Source organism: Eptesicus fuscus, chromosome 17, assembly GCF_027574615.1.
Source record: "Eptesicus fuscus isolate TK198812 chromosome 17, DD_ASM_mEF_20220401, whole genome shotgun sequence".
NCBI lineage: Eukaryota > Metazoa > Chordata > Mammalia > Chiroptera > Vespertilionidae > Eptesicus > Eptesicus fuscus.
This window is the reverse complement of record NC_072489.1, coordinates 33278284-33300747: the sequence shown is the minus strand read 5'-3', so window position 1 is coordinate 33300747 and position 22464 is coordinate 33278284. Positions and strand designations below refer to the sequence as shown.

Genomic DNA, 22464 nt, shown 5'->3' with positions numbered 1-22464 from the left:
TGGTTCCTGGGTCATTGAAGTCTGCTAGATAGAGCTCGTGATTCATCCTGACCATTTTGTTCAGTCTCTGGGGGCAACTTATCCCTGTTTCTATGGATCTACCCTACTTTTTAGTAGCAGGAGCCGGTGTCAAATGAAACACACAGAGAGAGAATCCAGCTGATATTCAACTGTTACATTGTCATTCATGTGAATAGAAGAAATGGAGTATTGAAGGAATGAGGTAAACTTGGATAAGATGCTTTATATCATCAGTCTTTTCTTGAAGATGAGAGACCCAAATAGGTTTCTGCTTATAGGCACTTTCATATCAAGAGACCTTTGTAATAGAATGATTACACACTGCAAAGTCAGATTTCTTATTGTGATAGATTTTGTTTTGCATTCCTCTGCCACCCAACAGTGTTTTAAACTCAACATTGTATTTTAGTTATTTGGTTTAGACATTTCAAGAGCTAAGACAATATCTCATTAATCTGTATATCCCAAGCCCAGCAAAATTTTTTGTACATCATAAACATCCATAAATATTTATAGAATAAATGAATGATCACACCCAAAGCTCAATTCATCACTTTTCTCTTTAAATAGGCTCTCCTGCCTGGCTTCCCTAACAGTATTACTCTGGTTTCCCATAATGAAAACCTATATTGCCTCATCCTTCTTTCTTACCCCTACATCCAATCAGTCCCTGAGTCATTTGAATTCACCCCCCTTAGTCCTATGTAGAGCTCTCTTCTACACCTCATTCCCACCCTATTTCAAGTCCTGTTTCTTTCTATTTGGATGACTAATAACGTTTTAACTAGTTGCAATTACATCTCTCTTCCTATTCTATGAAATTTCAATTATTAGTAGGTTCATTTCCCTAAATTGTAAATATGATAATTACTCCACTGCACAAAATATTCAAAGCCTCACCTTGCTTAACAAATCCCATATAATAAAAGAGTAATATGCAAATTTACCATCACTCCAACACACAAGATGGCTGCCCCCATGTGGATATAAGATGGCCACCATAAGATGGCCAGCAGGGGAGGGCAGTTGGGAGAGATCAGGCCTGCAGAAAAGGGCAGTTGTGGGTGATCAGGCCAGGAGGGGAGGGCACTTGGGAGGGACCAGGCCTACAGGGGAGGGCAGTTAGGGGTGACCAGGCCAGCAGAGGAGGGAAGTTGGGAGTGACCAGGCCTGCAGGGAAGGGCAGTTGGGGGGGACCCAGGCCTTCAGGGGAGAGCAGTTGGGGTGGGGAGCAGGCCTGCAGGGGAAGGCAGTTAGGGGCAATCAGTCTGGCAGGGAAGCAGTTAGGCATCAATCAGGCTGGCAGGGGAGTGGTTAGGGGGTGATCAGGCTGGCAGGCAGAAGTGGTTAGGGGCAATCAGGAAGGCAGGCATGTGAGCAGTTGGGAGCCAGCAGTCCTGGATTGTGAGAGGGATGTCCGGCTGCCTGTTTAGGGTAGTAGGACATCCTTCAAGGGGTCCCAGATTGGAGAGGGTACAGGCTGGGCTGAGGGATACACCCCCCTCTAGTTAAATATAAATATCCCTATGCATACTCAAAAGCTTTCATAGTTCTTAGAAAAACTTATTTTTTATTTTCCCATACCACATTACAGTGAAATATAATTATAATATTTAGTGTATATTTAATAATAATATTGAATATCTATTTAACTATATAATATATGTATTCACTTCTATGGAAATATCTACCTATAAATATTTATAGCTTTAAAAACTGGGAAAAGTTTGAATATATTTTAATTGTAATTATTTCAATGCTTTCAATTATTTATCAATTAATCATAACTTAGCAGTTAGTTTAATGATCATATAATAAATAATAATAAATTAGCACTTAATTCAGAATATCCCTTTTTAGCAATCATTTGTATACTTAGAAATGTTTTCAAATTGAAAAATATTAACCTGAAAATGGTTTTAAATAATCATTTTATGATATTAAATGTAATAATCAATGATAAAATAATGTTTTGCTACATAGACATGTATTAAATATGCATTAATTTTTTGCTTTTCAGTTTTCTTTTTTATTTTAAAGTCAATACTTTTCCTCCTAGTACTCAAACATTTTTGTAGATCCTGGAGAAGCTCTAATGCCCAGGCCCCACTGTATCTGAAGGGCCTACTCCCCAGTGGTCTCCAGCCTCTTTGCCCTGAGGTGGGGGGTGATCTACATGGGGTCCTCTTCAGGGCTCCTGGGCCTTCTGGATTATGATTGGGTTTGGCCCATAGGGAGTCCTGGCAGGAGATAAGAGAAAGAGATAACAGTGAGTTTCGGCTATTTCTTCCTCTGCTCCCTCTCTGAGAGGTCAGCTAAGCCTGGATGTGTTTCTTGACCAAAGATCACTACTTCTCTCAGAGACCTGCTCTACACAATCCTCTCTGCTTTAGTTTCCTGTTACGTCTCCAGCCCTTGTCCCTTTGACTTAAGGAATGCCAGGAGCTCTAGGTTCTTGCACTATCTCTTGATTCTCTGACTCTGCACTCACACCTTTGTAATAAGTCCCTTTGCCATCTGTGTCCTTTTAGGATTGACTGATGCGAAACCCAACAGGTAAAATAGCGTGATGTATTATGTTCTCACCAAATTGGTCTGCTTTTACTGTTCTTAAATCATAACTTACTCTTTTTAAGTTTTGTGCCGCTGTCTAAGACTGTCTCTCCTTTTCCATGTTTTGGGTTTTTTTTCTCTTTTAAAATTCTGCCCAATTTTCATGGCTTCTCTTTGTCTATTCTCATATCCATGAAGATTTTCTGGTTCTTTATGAACCAGTCATCCTTTTTGTGAACACCTTTGCAAAAATGTTTGTGACTTGTTTTATTCTTCTGACAGACTTTTAGCTCTTCGATAAACATCTTTGGTTTGATATTTTTTGTATCCCAGACATTATTTAGCATGATAAGTGGCCTAAGGAAGCTCTTAAATGTGTATTGGATTGAAGTAAATATATTGGTTTTTATATATAAATCAAAAGTAAGGATATAGAAGTTAGTTTTCCCCCAGACCTTATTCTTGGCAAGGTGAAGTGGTTATAAGCTTTCCAGAGTTGGAAGATCAAACTTTGAGGGCAGAATAACAGCTACCTTGACATATTTTTCCTGATCATCAGCCCCTAAAATACTGCACTACAAAGGTGATAATCTCCTTAAAGTAATGAGTGAAAATTGGAATGGGTGAAAAACATCTTGAAATAATCTACCCCAATATCTCTTTCTAAGGAAATTGAGCGTCAGCAACTTGCCCAAGTCAGCCAAAATTAGAGATAGGGTTGGACATGCAAGCAACATGTTTATCATACTTCCCATCACTTTCTTTTTTTTCATCTTAAATGAACAGAGGCAGCCGTGTTGGTGTTGGAGAAAGCCTGAGTGAGGTAGACTTGCAGGATTGTTCTTTTGAATAAAATTTCCACACCATACTTTGATGGAATCTGTACATACTTTTTCTTTGTCTACATTACCTTCCCATTTAAAGCTTTCATGGCCTCAATTGCATCTTCTCGGTTATTGAAGTGCACGAAAGCATAGTCTCGGATTTTCTTCACCCTCTCCACAGCACCTGTAAACAGAGTGAAAGTATCATCATTAACCTGTTGTTCAAGAATATTGTTGGTTGCCCAATTTTAAAAATTAACTTTTGCCTAGAGTGATGTTAAGATGGAAACTTGTTTAACATTAACTTATTCGCAGTTTAGCATGTTGCTATCCTGTTAGTTACTAATATACTCACTCTGGTTTTGCTTCAGAGACCACGTTTTCTTTTCCTATCCTTTCTAAAGACAATATAGGATGGGTCCCTATGCCAGGGAGAACTAGAAGAGGCCATAGATCCTCCTTTCTTCCTCCACTATCAAAGTTCAATTATCCTCTTAGATCCAAAGTCACAAAGCAATCAGAGTTTCTGCTCTACCATGTGGCTTAATTGTTATAAACTGTCTTCCTTTGGGATAGTGATAGTGCTGTAATATAAGGATCATTTAAAAACATTGCAGTCCTCTTTTCTCTCTCCTCTCGGCACTCATCCCTTGACTTCTTATGACAATGGTTGTACAGAGCAAGATTGTCTTGTCAAGCTGAAAAATAAATAAAGGTAGCTGAAACCATGAAGTATGGGACATGTAACTAACTGAATTCCCACATGGTCTCTTTGTTCCTTCAGTGTCAGGTGGGCTAATTCTTGTGACTCTTCCCATGGCTTGTCTTAGTCATTGAGAAGTAAGAGGTGGGCCATGAGGACCTTTACCCTTCTCGGCTTTGATTCATTTATTCATCAGTGCCATCCTCCATCCAGGTGTTCCTGGACTGTTAGCACCCTGAAGGCAGCATCTGCTTCAGAGGCATCTTGGGGTAGTCGTCACCCAGTTCCTCACAGTGCCTTGTGCTGCTCAGTAAATAGACATGGAATGAGCACATATTATCAGTCAATTCACTCTCCAACTTCTGTCATCCCTGTTAGTTGGGTGGCATTTCAGATGATAATGATTTAGGTATCCTAAAATTCATCTTGCAGATGAAATCAGCTTGCATTTTTGAGCAATAATGTCCACCCACACCTGATTTTGGAAATGTGGATATATGAAAATTTAGCCTCATAAAACAGACAAATGAGAAAGTGAGAGTTTGTTATCATAAAAGCTGTTTTTCTCTACAATAGTATTCACCACATGGCTACTTTATTGTGTTTCTTCTTTGGCGTATAGGAATTTGTTTACTGAAGTGTGGTCTCCAGGCCAGTAATATCAGCTTCAGCCTGGAACACAATAGAAATGCAAATGCTTGGACCCACCCCCAGACCTACTGAATCAAAAACTCAGGGGGCAGGGCTAGCAATCTGTTTTAACACGCCCTCCAGGTGATTCTGCTGTTAAACTGTTTGGAAAATCAGATTCTGAAGAATGCCTAGAATCAGAATTTCAGCAAATACCCTTAGACTACACTAGGGAAGAACACATTTTTAGCCCCCAGTTTCTGTTCTGATTGCCATTTATTTTTCTGAGTGGCATTGTACTATTTTCAGGTTAATAGGGTTAAAATAACACATGATCAAATATTTGCAGAGAACGCTCTGATTCCTCTGAGGGATCTAATCTCGTCTTTTCCACTGGAAAAGAAACTAGTTGGCTCTGACTTTTTCTTTCCAATACAGCAGGTGTCTGCTAGTCTCCACCCTCTGCAACTCACTGATTGTTTTCATATAATTAATAGGGCCTGGGCACGTGTCTCTCTTCAATGTGCAGACTTGGAAAGCTGATAATCAGTAACCGAAAGGAAGCAGCCTTTTAGTAGTTTCACATTCCTGTCCTTTTCTAAGAAAGGTAATGTCCTCAGTAGATAAAACTAAGAGGTATTAGTTGCTCTGGGAAGATAGAAAATCAACACAAAGTGGGGTGGTGGTAAGTATTATTTATGCACACAATGCCAGTTCCTATGCCCACGACTGGATCAACTTTCAGATCTCAGTTTACATGTCACTTCTGCTAAACATGAGTCTTCTCTGCACCCCAAGAGTAGACTGTCATTCCTGTTACTCTTCTGGAGCATCTTAAACTCCTTACACACACACACACACACACACACACACACACACACACACACACACACCCCACACTTGTTTGGTTCTCCCTCAGTGCTTGGCATATAGGAGCTACTAAACAATGTGCAGACTTGGAATGAATGACAGTTGAATGAATGAGTGAGCAAATGGAGTGGGGATGGAGCTTGGGAGTCATAGGGTTGTTAAGAACAAGCTCTTAACCAGACTTGAATTCAAATCTTATATTTGCCACTTGCTAGCTCTATGAGGCAGTCAGTCCTTCGCAGTCTCTGGATTGATAGCTAGTGGTATGAAGACACCATACACCAAAACGGCATGGAAAGCAGAGTTCCTGAAGGCTAGAAATAGACAAATCTCTGGTGAATCTTTGAAAAGGGAGGAATGACATCCTTACTAATTACCTTTAGAAAAAATTAGCTTATTCTGTTACACCTGACACGGAACCCAGGCAACAGGACTATGTGAAGTGAGTATTCTCAGGCAGTTTGAACATGATGGCACCATGGCTTATGTCGATCAACTAACTACGTAGAGAGTTACTGCCGGAGACAGAAACATTCTCATTTCTAGAAAGGTGTTAACACAGTAATACACTTAGGCTAGAGTGTGTTCCAAGACACAGTAATCCCACAAGATGGTCTGCAAAAAAATGGGATGCAAGGTCCAAATATTTGGGAAATCCAGCATCCTCCATCTCTTTTTTCAGAGACTTTCAAAGCCTATTAGAAGGTTAAGGACTCTGATAAGTCCCACAATAAAAAATCTGTTTACAGCCCTGGCCGGTTTGGCTCAGTGGATAGAGTGTCAGCCTGCGGACTCAAGGGTCCCAGGTTCGATTCCGGTCAAGGGCATGTACCTTGGTTGCGAGCACATCCCCGGTAGGAGGTGTGCAGGAGGCAGCTGATTGATGTTTCTCTCTCTTTGACGTTTCTGACTCTCTATCCCTCTCCCTTCCTTCTCTGTAAAAAAAAATCAATAAAATATACTTTAAAAAAATCTGTTTACTTTTGTTGTTTCTAGTGTTTACAAACTTATTTGACTATGAACCTCTTTTATCAGTAACATCTGCTAACAGTCTGTAGAAATAATGTTCTATAGAACTGATGTTGGGAAATGCTTGTTTGCACTTTGTTTCTTGAAATGCTTTACCTGCCTCAGTGTTGTAGCTCTTACATGAGAAAAAAAAGAGATGGGCAGTCAATCTCATGACTTCAGATTGATACTGAAAAGTATTGATAAGATGAGCATCAGCTAATTATCGCCCTTCACCTTCCCTCTATTCCTTTTCTTCTTCTTGCCCAAATGAGTTTCCTAGAATTAATTGTCACCTACTTACTTATGAACCTAAACTCACAATCATATTCCATGAGACCAGTGATTCCAAACTGCGGGCACCTTTGCTCTCTACAGTACATTTGGCAATGTCTGGAGATAGTTTTGGTTATTACATAATGGGGGTTGCTACTGGTATCTAGTGGGTAAAGGACTGGCATGCTGACAAATCTCCTATAGTGCACAGGACAGACCTCCACAACCAAAAATTATCTGGCCCCAAATGTCAAGAATACTGAGATTGAGAAACCATGTATTAGATTAGGCCATGTATTCATTAATACAGTAAATATTTGTTGAGCATCTAACATGTTCCAGACACAACGACAGGGGCTGAAGAGACAATAAGAGCAAAAAGAACTCATGGAATTTATAGTTCAGTGACGGAACTATGTATTCATTAAGTAATCACAGAGATAAATGTAAAACTATAATATTGATAAATGTTATAGGACAATATGTTCCTATTTTCTAATCTAAAGGTATAAGTGTAGTTTTAGTAGTCTGCATGCAATTCTCAGAATGATAAATGAAAGCTTTCTTGTTTGAAATTTTGGAAGTCATTGTAAGCACAGGTGTTTTTAAAATATGTTTTGAACAAGTAATCTTCTACGGTATGTCTTACCTGGTTTAATATTATTGAATTCTTTTTCAATCATCTCTTCAGAGGTAGACAGCATTAGGTTTCTTACATACAGGACTTTCACTGAAGACATTGTGTCTTCATCAACTTCTACTTCTGGTTCTGCCCAGTCTACTGCAATGGGGTGTCCCCATAACTGAATTCTTCCTACAGAAAGGATCACAAGTGTGATTAGTTATATAGAAATCAGGACAACATTATCTCAGTTCAGACTGATGGCCTTTTACATGGAACTGACCCTGGAGATCTTAACTGAACAAGAAGAAAAATATTAAAAGAGTACATTATTTATTTTAACAGACATTCCAAATAAATGTAGGAGCTGGCTAGAAGGGAGTTCTGCATTGTAAGTGGCTTATTATAATGACGGAGTATAAAGGAAAGTAGGATGTGATTCGAAACTGAACAGAAATGAGGCAGCAATGGGCAAGTTGGGTCTTAGAACCGCTCCTACAGGGTGAAGGTTGGAGGTGAGCTGGCAAAGGGGGAGAAAGGAAAACAATGGATGTAGGGCTCAGATATCAAGTCTGACTTCACAAAACACTATAAGGGTCATTGGGAAGTATTTCTGCTGCTGTTGGAATCTGTGTGGCCAGCTGCCACCACTAAGCTGTCCAAAAAATGGAGCATGGACACAGGTGGGGAGGGCTCAGGACCCCCTCCTTTGTCCTGTGTCTATTTCACTTGGTCAGGGCTCTGATCCACTCACTGTCTTCCCTCCGAGTTTTCTCTCTTTCAGATCATGGACAACTTGGGAATCTGGAGAATACTTTTTTAATCAAATTAAGAAGACAAAGAGCAATGGAAAAGTCTATAATGAGAACCTGAACTCTTCTCAAAAGGCTGTTATCCATGTCTACGCATATTGTTGAATTCCTATAAATTGCAGTTTATTTAATGTCTTGCACTATATTATGTGTTTCCCATACACCATCTCAGTCCCTTCTCACAGTGACTCTATGGGGAGGGGAATGACTTTCTCAATTTTATAGAGGAGGAAATGAGCTTTCCAGAGGATCTGTTTCACTTCTCACCGCTCCTGTTATGTGTTAGTCACGCCCTGTACCCCTACACAGTACAGATCTGTGTTGAAGCGATGAGAGGAGGGTGAGGGTTGGCTCAATTTTAAATTTGATTGAAATCTTGTTGCTTTATATTAGTTGTTACAGAACAAGCTCTATTCCGGAAGCAATAAAAAGCTTGAGGGAACAAAATCAGAAATTCTCAGTATTGGTAAAGGTTTAGTTGTTTAACCATTACACATGGGAGGCAATTATTTTCAATCAAAATGCATCTTTTTTTTTTCTTTGCAAAGTAGTCAATGAAAGCATCTGTGGCATTGACATTTTAAAACCTGAAGAACAGAGTCACCCCAATGAATTAGCTGATGCTGGAGAACCTGCCTTTGCTACCCCAGCTGGCTAGGTACCTTGTTCTGCATTGCTTCCCAGAGATAGTTTCTTTCATTACTTTTTTCCTTCCCTCCCCTCCTGTCCCCTTCTACTCCTTCCCTTCCTCTTCCAGGCTTTACATAGACTTTGCTGTTTGCCTTATCCCAGGATCCATAGGGCTCCCAGGTGACTCTGGTTTCGGTAGCCCAGTGGTTCTCAGCTGTGGCCCCACATTGGAAGAGCTTTAAAAAATTCCTCTCAATGCTGTGCTGGATCCAGCTCCTATCTACTTGCAAGAATAGATTGCTATATTTCCAGAATTGTGTGAGCCAGTGGATATCACCTTGGTAGCTTGAAATCAGCCACAGTGGGAGTGCTAATACCATGAAATTGGCAAATGTTACAAGTCAGGGCTTTTGATTTTCTCCTGGGAGTTGGTTGTTGAAGCTTTACCAGCTCATCGCAGACCCCTGGACTCTCCTCAATTCTGGAATAAGTGGTCTGGGCCTCGGGACTCTTATAGGCACCTCGTTTCATTTTACTATGCAGCCAAGGTTGAGAAGCACTGTTCTGTACACTGGCCTTTGCCTTCCCAGCCTGGTACCATGGTTAAGTCATCCAGGAGCCTGAAGATTTGCAAAAGGACAGAAGGGAGAGGCAGTATGGGAAGCAGTGATTTCCATGAACATCCCTGTGGAAGTCAGTGCTGGAAAGTAATCTGGTAACATAGGCTTTGAAATCAGACAAGTTCAAATATCAGATCAGTGATCCTGGCTACGAAACATAATCTTTCTAAGCATCAAATTCCTCAACTGTAAAACTGGGATCATAAAATTACCTCCTTATTGGGGATGTTGTGCAGACAACAAAAGAAGATGATGCATATAAGAGACTTAGTTTACCACTTGTGAATGAAAATTCAATAATGCCCTCTCCTCTTGATATATGTGGTTATTTTCATGTATGTATACTTTCCTCAGAATATCTACCCTGAGTATAGTGGTTGGGTATACTTTTTAAAAAAGTTTTTATGGATTTTTATTGATTTGAGAGAGTGAGAAACATCGATCGCCTGCCTCCTGCATGCCCCCTACTGGGGATCAAGCCTGAAACCTGGACTCGGTATAATATTTTTAGAATCTCCGATGTCATTTATTTTATTTTTTTATCCTTGCTGAATATGTTTTATATTGATTTTATTATTTATTATTTATTTTTGGAGTCACATATGTATGACTACAAATCATGGTTTTGTCTGTCTGTCTGTCTGTCTGTTTGTTTGTTTTAGGTAGGGCAGACAGTTCAACATCCTAGAGAGCCAAAGTGCCAGAGACCTCCTCGGGCCTTCTCTCTCATGGAAAGGAATCATAGAGGGGACTCAGGACTGTCAGGTAGAATCTCAGGTGCAGACATTGATAACTCATAGTTCAGGTGGCTACTCCATCAGGCTCAAAGGGCGCCTGTTTTCTCCTGGGGCTTCTCCTGGGGCTGCAGGCTTGGCTGATCAGCCTAAGCCGTGAAGCTCCAACAACCAATTGGGCTAAGAGGGGCAAGAAGAGGGGCCTTGGCACTACCCCCTGGAGCAGATTGAGAGTCTAGACCTAGCTCCTGCATATACCCATCACCACCAATACCACACATATCTATGGAACCTGGCTTTTTGCTTTTAGGCAACATGTTTATCTTTTCTTTTGTTTTTAATTTATTGGGGTGGCATTGATTAATAAAAGTATATAGGTTTCTGGTGTACAATTCTATACTATAGACAACATGTTTCAAACCGCACCTCAGACCCAAGCTTCTTATTACCTAAGGCTGGTCTTTGCCGAGCCAAAGTTAAATTTCTCCTTCAGAGTTTAAAACTTTGTTAGAAAGGGAAAGAAGGAAGGAAGGAAGGAAGGAAGGAAGGAAGGAAGGAAAGAAGGAAGGAAGGAAGGAAACTGAAAGAAGGAAAGAAAATAGGAAGGAAGACAAATCTTTTTATCTGACAAAGAAATGATCTCATAAATTAAAACTGAGCTGCTTACAGTTATATTTATTTAAACTTCAGCATCTACTTGCTACTATCTGCTAAATTAAAATCTTCATTTAAAACACAGTATTCTTCCACCCCATTGGCCTCCCATAATCTGAGCTTCATCTGAGGAGACGGGGCTATTCCATCTTGAACTATTTCCAATTTCAAGACTCAAAAGTGAAGGTGAGACAGTGAGTTAACGTCAATGAAACAGGCCTCACCTGAGAAAGCCCTTCCATGTGGTTAATGTAGGTGGGATGGTATCAGAGGGCCTAGCTCTGGGGTATGATCTAAGCCAGTGGTCGGCAAACTCATTAGTCAACAGAGCCAAATATCAATAGTACAACTATTGAAATTTCTTTTGAGAGCCAAATTTTTTAAACTTAAACTTCTTCTAACGCCACTTCTTCAAAATAGACTCACCCAGGCTGTGGTATTTTGTGGAAGAGCCACACTCAAGGGGCCAAAGAGCCGCATGTGGCTCGTGATCCGCAGTTTGCCGACCACGGATCTAAGCTGATGTTTGTAGGCTTCCTCTTACACTGAAGCAATTTGTAGAAGGCTTACTGGCATCTCCTGGAAAATTGGAGGTCTTGTTTGATTTTTTAAAACATTTATTTTATTGTTGAGAATATTATAGATGTCCCCCATTTTTTCCCCCTTTCCCCTCTCCACCCAACTCCAGGACAATTTTTTATTGATTTTAGAGAGAGAGAGAGAGAGAGAGAGAGAGAAAGGGAGAGGAGAAAGAGAGAGAGAAACATTGATTGGTTGCCTCCTGTATGTGTCTGACCAGGGATAGATCCCCCAACCTACGTATATGTCCAGACTGGGAATCAAACCCACAATCTTTTGGTGTACAGGATGATGCTTCAACCAACTGAGCCACCTGGCTAGGGCTCCCTTGTCATTTAGATTAGAAGGTATGTTACTGATGTTTAATAAATGTTTCCATACTGAATAGTCCCTACATAGTCCTATTTATCTCCTAATGCAGGTGGATGTTCAGTATTATTAGTTGATAGACATAGCAATGGATCAACAAATTCAGCAGCACAATAGAATCACCTGGAAAATTAAAACACCAGTGCCTCAGCTCTGTACCCCAGAGAAACAGATTCAATTGATTAAAGGTTGATTTGGGTACTGGTATTGTTTAAAACCCTCCTTAGGTGTTTCAAATTTGCGGCTCAGGATGGACAACCATTGCTTTAGACTTGTAATCTTGGGAGCAGTAGAATCATGGGAACTTGTTTTAAATGAAAATTATCAGACCACACGCTGGACCTACTGAATCAGGAATGCTAGTGGTGGGGCCCAGCAATCTGCTTTAACCAGCCCTCCAGGTGACTCTGATGTGGGCAAACCACGGTAAGACACACACCTCCCCCCGCCCCCCCCCCCCCCCGCCCCAGCATCCTTTGTTATTCTTTGATAATGTCTGAGTAGGATGTGACAACTTTGTTCCATACATATCTCAGCAAAGATGCATCTTGTTAAATGAGAGCTGCCACTGGTAACAGGAGGTAGGTGGTTGGGGAGCCAGTACATCACTTTAGACAATTTTCTCTGTCTCCATGCCTGGATCAATTAAGAAGGAAAAGCTTCCCGTGGGCTGCGCCTATCATGTTTCTTAAGGACCTCTTTATTCTTTAAAACCAGGCTGTCCAGAAATCCTTTGTTGTTGAATCTACGGTGGGGTAAAAGGTAGGCTGTCCAAATGGATAATAGATTTTGCTCTCAGGCCTCAGTAGAAATGAACCCGTTTGCTGAGGCTGGCGATTCACCACTGTGCCCCATCTTGTTGATCTGCCGATGAGGCAGGCTGCCTGAACTCCAGCTGAATAAAACTCGACTCAGCTGAGGCCAATTTAAAGGGCCGAGGGCGAGGGGTGCTGCCTTGAACGTGATAAAGATAGGCAGTGGGTGGGGAGAGTGAAGGAGCGAGTCTCCATCTTCCTGGATCCGGACTGAGAATCCAGAGGGAAAAGTCAGGACCTCGAGTGGACACAGCACAACATGCTTGGGAATTTCTGAAGCCCAGCTGCTCAGCCCTGCCTGACTCCGTCAGCTCCGCTCAGGTAAGGACAGCCCCTCTTTCTGTGGGTCCATATGCTGGATTTTTAAAGAGAGGGGAAGCTAACAAGAAGTTCTGAATCTCTAGGAGCACTGGCTGTCTGGCCCCTGAGAACTTTCCTCCTTTCTGGACTCTCTTTCACTGTCACCCCACCCTCACCCCCCAGTCCCAGAACCATTGTACACATCTCCTTTTACGGAGAATAAAGAGAGAGTGGCCCATGTGGGCTGGAAGAGTGGCAGCCGGTTTCTCAAGGGAGCGGTGGCTGAGCTGGGCTTTGAGCATCATCAGTCAGCAGAGGGGAAGGGGATCTCCTTAGGAGCCCAGGAGGCAAAGATTAGCATGGTGTCATCTAGGACATTGAGGGGTTTGTCCTGCCAGAAAAGGGAGTTTTTATTGGGAAGTAGAAGATAGAAAATATGGTTGTAAAGGACTAGGGTCATGGATGGCAGGCCTTGAATGGCAGGCTGAGAGTTGACTGTACTCTTTATCTCATGCAGTAAGGGGTGGGTGAATACTTTTGAACTGACGAGTGAGTAACACCCCTTAACCTATCAACAGATAGAGATTGAATTTCTGCTGTTTGCAAGAATTTGTGGAAAGGATGGTACAATATTTTGGGAATGCTAATCTCATAGTAATGTTGAGGATGGAGTAGGCAGAGGTTGGGGGTACATCAGAGAGAGAGCAGAAGCGGGAGAATAATTAGGAGGCCTTGGAAAAATAAGCGAGGAGAGGGGGGATATCTGTGTTAGATTATAAGGATGTCCTAAGAACAGGATTGAAATGGGGACTTTTCAATGGCAGAATTGTTGGTTTTGAAAAAGAGTTGAAGAGGACAGCAACATATTAAGTCCCAGTCTCTGGGAGGTTAGGTTTGTCCCATGAGGAGCATTTGTGATTCTGTGCAGCTGTGAGTCAGGTGACATGACCACTGGGTAGTGAGCAAAAAGTAAATGGAAACTTCAACGTTAAAAAAATGCACGTCTCTAACAGACTCAGCAATTTTTTGGGGGGAAGGGTGCATCTCATTTTTTTCACTTTCAGCTGCCTTTATGAAAATGTTCTTTTAAAAAATCTTCCCCACGCTCAGAAGCCATCTTCAATGTTGGAAATTTCTAGCGGGCTAATCCTACTGTTGGTTTGTTTTGTCTTTAAGAATGTGTATGAGGGCGACCTAAGTTCTGGTGTTTTTGTTATTTGGTTTTCAATTCTGGAAGCTCTCCCATCATGTTCAGGAGAAGAGTTGATTCTGATGTGTCCAGTATGTTGTTATGGAAATCCTCTCATTTTAATGTTAATTCATTTTAATACCTTACTCTGTGTAAGTCTGAGCAAATATCTTAGAAGGAAGACTTCCAACAATTATTTTCTAAGTTGATCTGACCGAGGCAGTCTTGTGTACGGGTCTTACATTTAGGAATCAATGGTTATTACCCAAATGGGACTTACACTATGGTTGTAGCATCTAACAAAGCTCCCTTTCTACAGAGAGTTATTATGTCTGTTTCTCCAAGTTATGCAGAAATTATTAGATACTAGGAATCATAAAAGAATATCACTTCATTGTCATTGGGATAATGTATCTTTGAAGATTTATTATTTCTACATTGTCATGGATTACACACCCTATTTCTAATAAACCTGATCACAAAATATCTCCATAAAAATAACTGTTGATTGATGTATTTTTTAAAGAAAATTCTTTACTTTCGGGACTCATGATAGGATTGCTGGAGCTTAGAGTTCTAAATTTCTCCGATGTGTTTAAATTAGACTTAATGCATAGAATCAAAACCCTTCCTGTGAAAACTTGAGGGAACTTAATTTATTTTGAGATAGATAAGAAGGATAAAGAGTTTAAAACATAACATAAGCGACACAAGGACAGCAAACACTTGCTTCCTTTGCTAGGGAGCACAGCAGCCGAGGCAGGCAGGATGGAGTGGGGAGACTCGGGTGTGAGCCGGGGGGTTGCTAACCTGGGAGGAGTTTCCTCCGGGCCATGGCAGCAGCCCGGTGACTCTGGTATTCCACGAAGGCGAAGCCTCGGTTTTTGGTTTTGTCTGCAGCACTCGGGTAGACAATGACGTCCACAACGCCTTCGGTTACCTTCTTCATTTCTGCTAAGATTTCTTCTCTCTTTTTGGTTTTGGGAATTCCCCCAACAAACAATCGGCAGTTGTCCACGCTGGCGCAGACCCCTAAGAGACGCCCATTTCTGCAAAAGGAGCACACGTTTGATTGGCGAGAACCCACGTGAGATTAACAGAAGTTGAAAAAGTATGGCTTTGCACCTGATATGACCTATAGATGTGGGATGTTTGGTCTTAACAGTGATTAAACTATTTGGGGGAAGTTGTGACTGCTTTTGAGAAACTGGAAAATCTGTCAACATTTACCTCTCTCTCTCTCTCTCTTTCTCTCTCTCTCTCTCTCTGTCTCTCTCTCTCTCTCTCTCTCTCTCTCTCTCTCTCTCCATATATATTTAAAGTACACTGCATTCCACATGAGATCACAAGGCTTGGGCAGGCTGCTGTGGACTCTGGATCTTTTTTTTCATTTTTAATTGATTTTTAGAGAGAGGATAGAGAGAATCATTGATGAGAGAGATACATTGATTGGCTGCCTCCGGCACGCCCCCTACTGGGGATGGAGCCTGCAACCAATTGAGCCAGTGACCTCTTGGTTCATGGGTCAATGCTCAACCACTGAGCCACACTGGCCAGACTTGCTCTATATTTTTAAAGAAAAAAAAAAGGTATTTGAAGCTGAGTAGCATCTGCTGTCTTTAGATTAGATGTGGATGCTCCAGTTGTCAATTCTCACTCCTCCCTAAAACATCCCCATTGCTGAGGCCTCCATACCTGCCCACGTTACTCAGGTCTCTGCCTGGCCCTGAAGGTATTTGAGTTTGCAACCTCTGGTGCTCTCTTCTTTTCCATACAAATTGGGATGCTATTCTGACATGATTGCTATTAAAAATAGTCCCTTGTGCTTGAACAGATTGTTACATGTTATCTTACTTGGCCTCCACTGGAGCCTGTAATGAGGAGGTGTTCTCTCCATTTCACAGATGAAGAACTTGAGACTCCAAGAAATGAAGTGACTTGCTGGGTTCTCGGTTCAATTCCTGTTTCTTCCACTGAACCGTGTTGCTTAGTAGCAAGTCAAAGTACACCTTCCTTGGCAGATTGATTAAACTTTTCTGGGAAACATTTGGCAAAATGTATCAAAAGTCTCAAGTGTGCAAAATCTGTGACCAAATAATGCCCCTTCTGAAAGGGATCTTCGGGAACTGATGAGCACCAAGTATTATGTATAAGGATATTCGTTGTTGTTATTTAGGATAACCTGCCTCCAAATGGGAAATGAGCAAAATATCCCAATATATGGGACTAGTTGAATGTCTCAACTGAGATGTTACTGACTTTGGGGCCGGACATTTCCTCGTTGTGTACCATAGTATAGTTGTCATCCTGGTTCTTGCCCCCTAAATGCCAGTAGCTACCCGTTAGGTCTTTGAAAAAATGCCTCCTTATTTTCTAAATGTCCCCTAAGGTGGACAATAATGCTGCTGGCTGAGAAGCATTAGTTAACAAAAGACGGGCATTCATAGTATAGAATGCACTACAGTCATTGAACATACTAATGCAGAAGCATATTTATTGATTTAAAAAGGCAGTTCACGATATGCTGCTGGATTTTTTTAAAAAGGCTACAAATTAAATATGTGAGAAGGCCATTTTTATTAAACCTATAGAAAATCCAAAAAGACAATAAAAAATCAATGTAGTGATTATCTTTGGGCAATGGGGTTATGGAGGAATGGTTTAACTTTTATTACTTTGTAAGATCTTTTTTTGGTGTGTTTGTGTGTGTGTGTGTGTGTGTGTTGCGAATCGGGCTGTGTGACTTTTGTAATAACACAAAGTTATTAAAAATGGCCCAAGTTCCCTTAACAGAAACCACTTGTTTGTCATGGTCGAAAAGGCCCACCCAGGTGAGTGGGAGAATGCTGAGTTCTTGGAAATAGTGGCTTATATGTGTGGCAGGTATTCTGGCGAGGGTTGGGCCACTGTCCTAGTTGCCTTCTCTGCTTTTCTGAAGAACCAAGGACCACGGATCAGATCTGTGACAGGTTCATCTCCGTCGCTCTGGGAGCATGTTTTCTTGGAGTAGGGTGGAAGGGAAAAGTTGACAAAGTAATCATTCAGTTTCTTTTTAAACTTTACTTTTTTTAAACAAATGGTTTGCTACTAGATCTTTAGAAATTATTATTTTTGATACTTTGGGGCTGGTCAGCTATCAGTTACCAGCAGGGGGAGCCTAGAGGCTCCATGTTCTATTTCTAAATGTGGGGTTTGTCAGGCACCGTCCCTAGAATTGCTTAGAGAAGAAAAGCCATCTCTCAAAAGCAGAGGGCTCCATTTCCATGTCTCCAGAGCCAGGTATTTAGATGACGCTCCATGAATATTTGAGGAGGAGGAGGATGCTCTGACAACTGTGGGTCTTTTCCGGATGAGAACTTTATCTTTCCCCTGGTCAAAGCAAACCAAAGGCTATTCTCTACAAGAAAGGTTCTCTCTCTGGCAGGTTCCACTGAAACAAGGCAGAGTGGATGCAGGTGAGGTTGGCTCTGGGGTGTCTGTTCTGCTTACCTGATTTCATAATTATTAAGTTGCTTGATTGCATTCTTGGCCTCCTGTTTATTTGAGAATGTTACAAAGGCATATCCTCTATTGTTGCCATTAAAATCCATCATCATTCTCATTTCATAAATTTTACCAATCTATAAATAAGAGAAAATGAGAAATTCATATTTATATATTTGTGCTTCCAAATGACCACACATGCGCACACGTACACACAATGCTTTCTGAAGTCGGTCACTGCCATATTTGGCATTTGCATCCCAGGTGGAATGGTTTGCACATGTGGGGTTTGGATCCATTACCTGACTCCTGGGCAAAGGCAAGTTAATTTTAAAAAAGTATACAAGTAGCATTTCAGCCTGAGTTAACAGAATATATTTGTTGACAGAGCAAATGACCTTTCACCACACAACTATCGGGGGATTTATACACTGTTTTTAGGGATCTGAAAACACATTTGTCATCAGAAGTACAATTTCTTGATAGATTCGTCCTTGCCCTCTCCATTGGCCTCTGAAGTCTCCTTACTCTACCACAGATACTTAAAAGGAAAACCAGGAACACTTAATTTGGACCCTTGCTAAATCTTCTTAGCTGACTTTTTCCCCCACCATGAAGTCAAAATTAATACAGATGATGTGTTTCAGGGGATAATCTGGGGAGCCCTGTTATTTCATAGTCTGTAGGCTGAAGGTAAAGGCTGGTCTTAATACAGCTGACCAGGGCCAGGACCTCCACCCAGGAGGGTACTCACTACGTCTCTGGCTACAGCCACTCTGCTCTGCCAATATACTACTTGGTACCCCAAATGTTCTCCTGAAATACAGGCTCAGGAATTCATGCTTGCTGGCTGCTGTAAGAAGGGTGGCCCAAATAGATATGAGGGGCATGTGTGGGGAGAAGAAGCATCATTAAGCATATGCTGTTACACACTGGTTGGTTACCTCTCATCTCAGTCTCACCCACCCCTGACCACCCCAAGGTATTCAGTGAGGGACACCTATTTCTTCTGGGCTCATTGGGAAAGAGTTCAACATGTTTCACCTCTGTGTTTCAGGTGTTTCTTGCTGCTCATTTTCAGGTTTAGTGTATAAGATTCTACAGGATTAAGTCCATAGTTTGGCCACAGCCCAAGGGGGATTGTATGTATAAAATTAGACGCAGTTCTGAGGCTGAGTTACACACACACACACACACACACACACACACACAGTTACACGCACACACAACTGGTTTTGGCATTTAGGGAAATAGCTAAACTCATTTTACTGAATTTTCTAGGAATGTGGTTGTTTAAACCCCACATGGTGAATTATTGAAAATAACTGTGAATTTTGTATTCTCCATTTCATTGGGCTTTAGTAACAAAATAAAAAATCATTTGGAATGAAAACTGAGGAAGTTTACCCCTTAACAATTGCATAATTACTTTGAGAACCTTAATAATTATATAACTAATTTTATTGATACGTTAGGGTTTTCAAGAAATTCAAACTTGTCAAATTTTTTATTCTGGACCAATACATAATAGACCGTTTTGAGCTATGACAAACCTCCCTATTATGTTTATATAAAAATGTTGCACACATATTAACATGTCAAGTTGAAGCAGTCTCTGTTTTTAGACAGGTTGTTGTAGGGTTAGTCTATATTGATAGGCACATGGAGTTGGCAGTGAGGTGGCATGCCAGTGGAGACCAGGGTATGAAATATAGATTTGATGGTCATCAGCGATGACGTCAGTAGCAGCTAATGTCAAGCTGTCAGTAAAAGGATAAAGAGCTGAGACCGTCACCCACAGGTAGGAAGGTTTTATCTGCTTGAGGAATAGCAATTGGAAGACATCATCACTGATGAGGAAAAACGAGCATGAAAGCAAAGTGACGACAGTAGTACTTTTCCCTTGAAATAGAAGCAAATCTAAACATGGACTCACTTTTTCACATAACGGTATAAGTTCATCCTCAAAAAGGTCTCGGGGAAGTTTCCCAATAAAGATCTCACAGCCCCTTTCTGGGGGCGCAGCATCCCAACCAGGTGGAGGGCCCCCGTATTTTCTTTGTCCATTTTCCTGCAAATTCAGGGGAGGTTGAATGGGGGACAGAAGAAAACAAGAGATCTTTAGTCCAAGCTTCTCAATTATTTTTCAGAATTATTCACAGTCAGAAACAAACTTATCATTGACAAATAATAGTGGACTGGTCAGAGGGTGTAAAAACCATAAAAGTCTCTCTGTGTGGATTTTAATATCACCCTCTGTGCTTCAGTGGCTTGCTTGACATGAGCATGTGAAAACTGATAAAGTGCTGAACAAATATAAGGGGTCCTTATTTTCTGGTGTCACTCAAAATCACCTCATCATCAAAGGATCTTACTATCCTTGGGATCCACTGTGGAGGCTGTGTGGTGTGGTGGTCAGTGCTCTGGAGCTGGACTACTTGGCTCTGTCTCTCTCTCTTCCCCCCCCGCCCCCGCCACTAGCTGAGGGGCCTTGGACAGATGACTTCTCAGAGCCTCAATGTTCTCATGAGCACAGTGAGGACAATATTAGCTTTTTATTCAAGGAGAGGATGCCTCAGATATGTATGGCACTGCGCTTGGCATGGGATATATATTTCTTGGTTATTAATTCTCTTCTTGTGTCCTTGAATTTCGGGTGTCTCATATACCAAGGAAGGCAACACAAGACCCTAAATAGAAACATTGTGCAGATCACTATTGGAAGGAGTGGCTGGCTAATGTGGGGCGTAGCTGGTGAGGGACTTAAATCTATTTTCAAAGCTGACAAAATGGTGAGAGGTGTTTGCTAATGTTGGATCTCTTTGTGGGGAATAATGCTGTTCTCTGTCCAGATAGAATTAGTTTCTATTTTTTCCTTTGTCCTAACAAATCCTTGGTTAATTTGACGTCCTTATTTGGGGAGGAATAGCATTGGTGCTTCTCTGCAATGCCAGCTATATTTTTCTAAAGGTTAAGGACTTAAAAGTAACTCGGGTCCAACGTGATGTGTAGGCCTAATCCACCACTGTCGATCTGCTGGAAAAAGGTAAATTTACTTTACACTTAGGCATAGCCAGAACTCATTACCATTGTGTGTTTGTGATTTTTGAAGAAAGGAAACTATAAGGGACCAGACATCAATATGCATTACTAACTTCTACAAATAACACTTTAAATGTTTTATACTATAAAATGATACATGTTGGAAAAAAGTTAGTAATGTATAAGGTAAAAAGAAAGTTCCTAAATGCACCACCCTACCCATTCATAGATGTAGTTACTGCTAAAAAATTGCACTTCCTTTCCAAATACTTTTTATACATATTTTAAAAAGATATGTGGGTTGTTTAAAAACATTGTTGTGTGCCCTGGCCAGGTGGCTCAGTTGGTTGGAGCATCCTGTACACCAAAAGGTTGCTGGTTCAATTCCTGGTTGGGGTGCGTAAGGCCTCTCTCCCCCTCTCCCTCTCTCTCTCCCCCTCTCCCTCTTTCCATCTCTCCCTCTCCCTCTCTCCCTCTCTCCCGCTCTTCCTCCCTCCCTCTCCCCCGCCCCCATCTCCACCTCTCCACCCTCCCTTCCTCCCTATCTAAAAATCAATAAAAATATCTTTGGGTGAGGATTAAAAACAACAGCCCAAGTGTGGCTAAGTGGTTGAGCGTTCAATCTATGAACCAGGAGGTCATGGTTTGATTCCCGGTCTGGGCACATGCCTGGGTGTCAGGCTCAATCTCTAGTAGGGGTGTGCAGGAAGTAGCTGATAAAATGATTCTCATCATTGATATTTCTATCCCTCTCTTCCTCTCACTTCTTCTGTCTGAAATCAATATAAAACATTTAAAAACAGAAATATTGTTTTGTACAATAATTGTTGTTTGAAACTAAGTAAAACAGCTTCCAGCTTCACTGATAAATCTTTATATATACCAACTTGATACTTTTCTCAATTATTTTATGTGTTAGCACCAAGGCTTTTTAGAGCACAGTATTTCAATGATGTCTGTGGTTGCGATCACATTTTTAATCCTAGTAATTTATATTATGTTGCTCTAAATTTTAAAAAAGGACGTCATATGGGTGATCTACCTTGCCTTGATTACTTTTTGCTTTAAATGACTGGATGTTTTTCATTTTACTAAATATTTAAATATTTGCCTCAAGAGTTCTTGTATTTTTTCTTCTTCCCTGTATTCTTGCAGGATTATCCAGTAGCAAATATTTGTTATTGCTGAGAAATAAAAGAAATGAAATGTTTGATATTTTTATTTTAAAATGTTAAGAACCCAATGAGTTATATGTCAACTAAGAATGCCCTGAAAAGTATAAATTGCATATTTTCGGAGACATATTAAATGTTTTACTTACTTACCTTCTAACAAATGCCTATACAGCCAGACACTGTCCTAATCCTCAAACACCATCATGGGTTCTGGACTGTTACTATCCCCATTTACACAGAAGCCCAGAGAGATTTAAGTTATTTGCTGAGTTGGGAACTGAAGTCAGGATTTGAACTCAGGCAGGCTGGTTTCAAAGTCCATCAGCTACTTTTTTTTGCCGTGTTATATGGAAACCTAATCACTTATAACAGACCCATACATTTAAATATTTATTTATGAAAAAAATTATCATGCCATCAACTTGAAACCTCTCTGTTGCATTTAAAATCCTTTTCAATTTCCAGTTATTTTATTACATATTTTTTTTGGGGGGTAGGGAATATCTCATACTTATTGCTTATAGGAAGACGTATTTCTATTTCCAAACTATGGCC

At 40.9% G+C, this 22464-nt stretch overlaps 1 protein-coding gene across 2 annotated transcripts in view; it reads right to left on the bottom strand.

The window, feature by feature from the left end:
• The window catches only part of A1CF (APOBEC1 complementation factor), a 48744-nt gene that overhangs the window by 10330 nt on the left and 15950 nt on the right, over window positions 1–22464 (bottom strand). For both annotated transcript variants that reach the window (XM_008152953.3, XM_008152954.3), the window contains exons 2-6: window positions 19629–19763; window positions 17699–17829; window positions 15020–15258; window positions 7535–7699; window positions 3485–3582 (exon numbers count right to left, since the gene is read on the bottom strand). In XM_008152953.3, the coding sequence (XP_008151175.1) occupies window positions 3485–3582; window positions 7535–7699; window positions 15020–15258; window positions 17699–17829; window positions 19629–19763 (768 nt within the window). The remainder of the gene's footprint in view (window positions 1–3484; window positions 3583–7534; window positions 7700–15019; window positions 15259–17698; window positions 17830–19628; window positions 19764–22464) is intronic.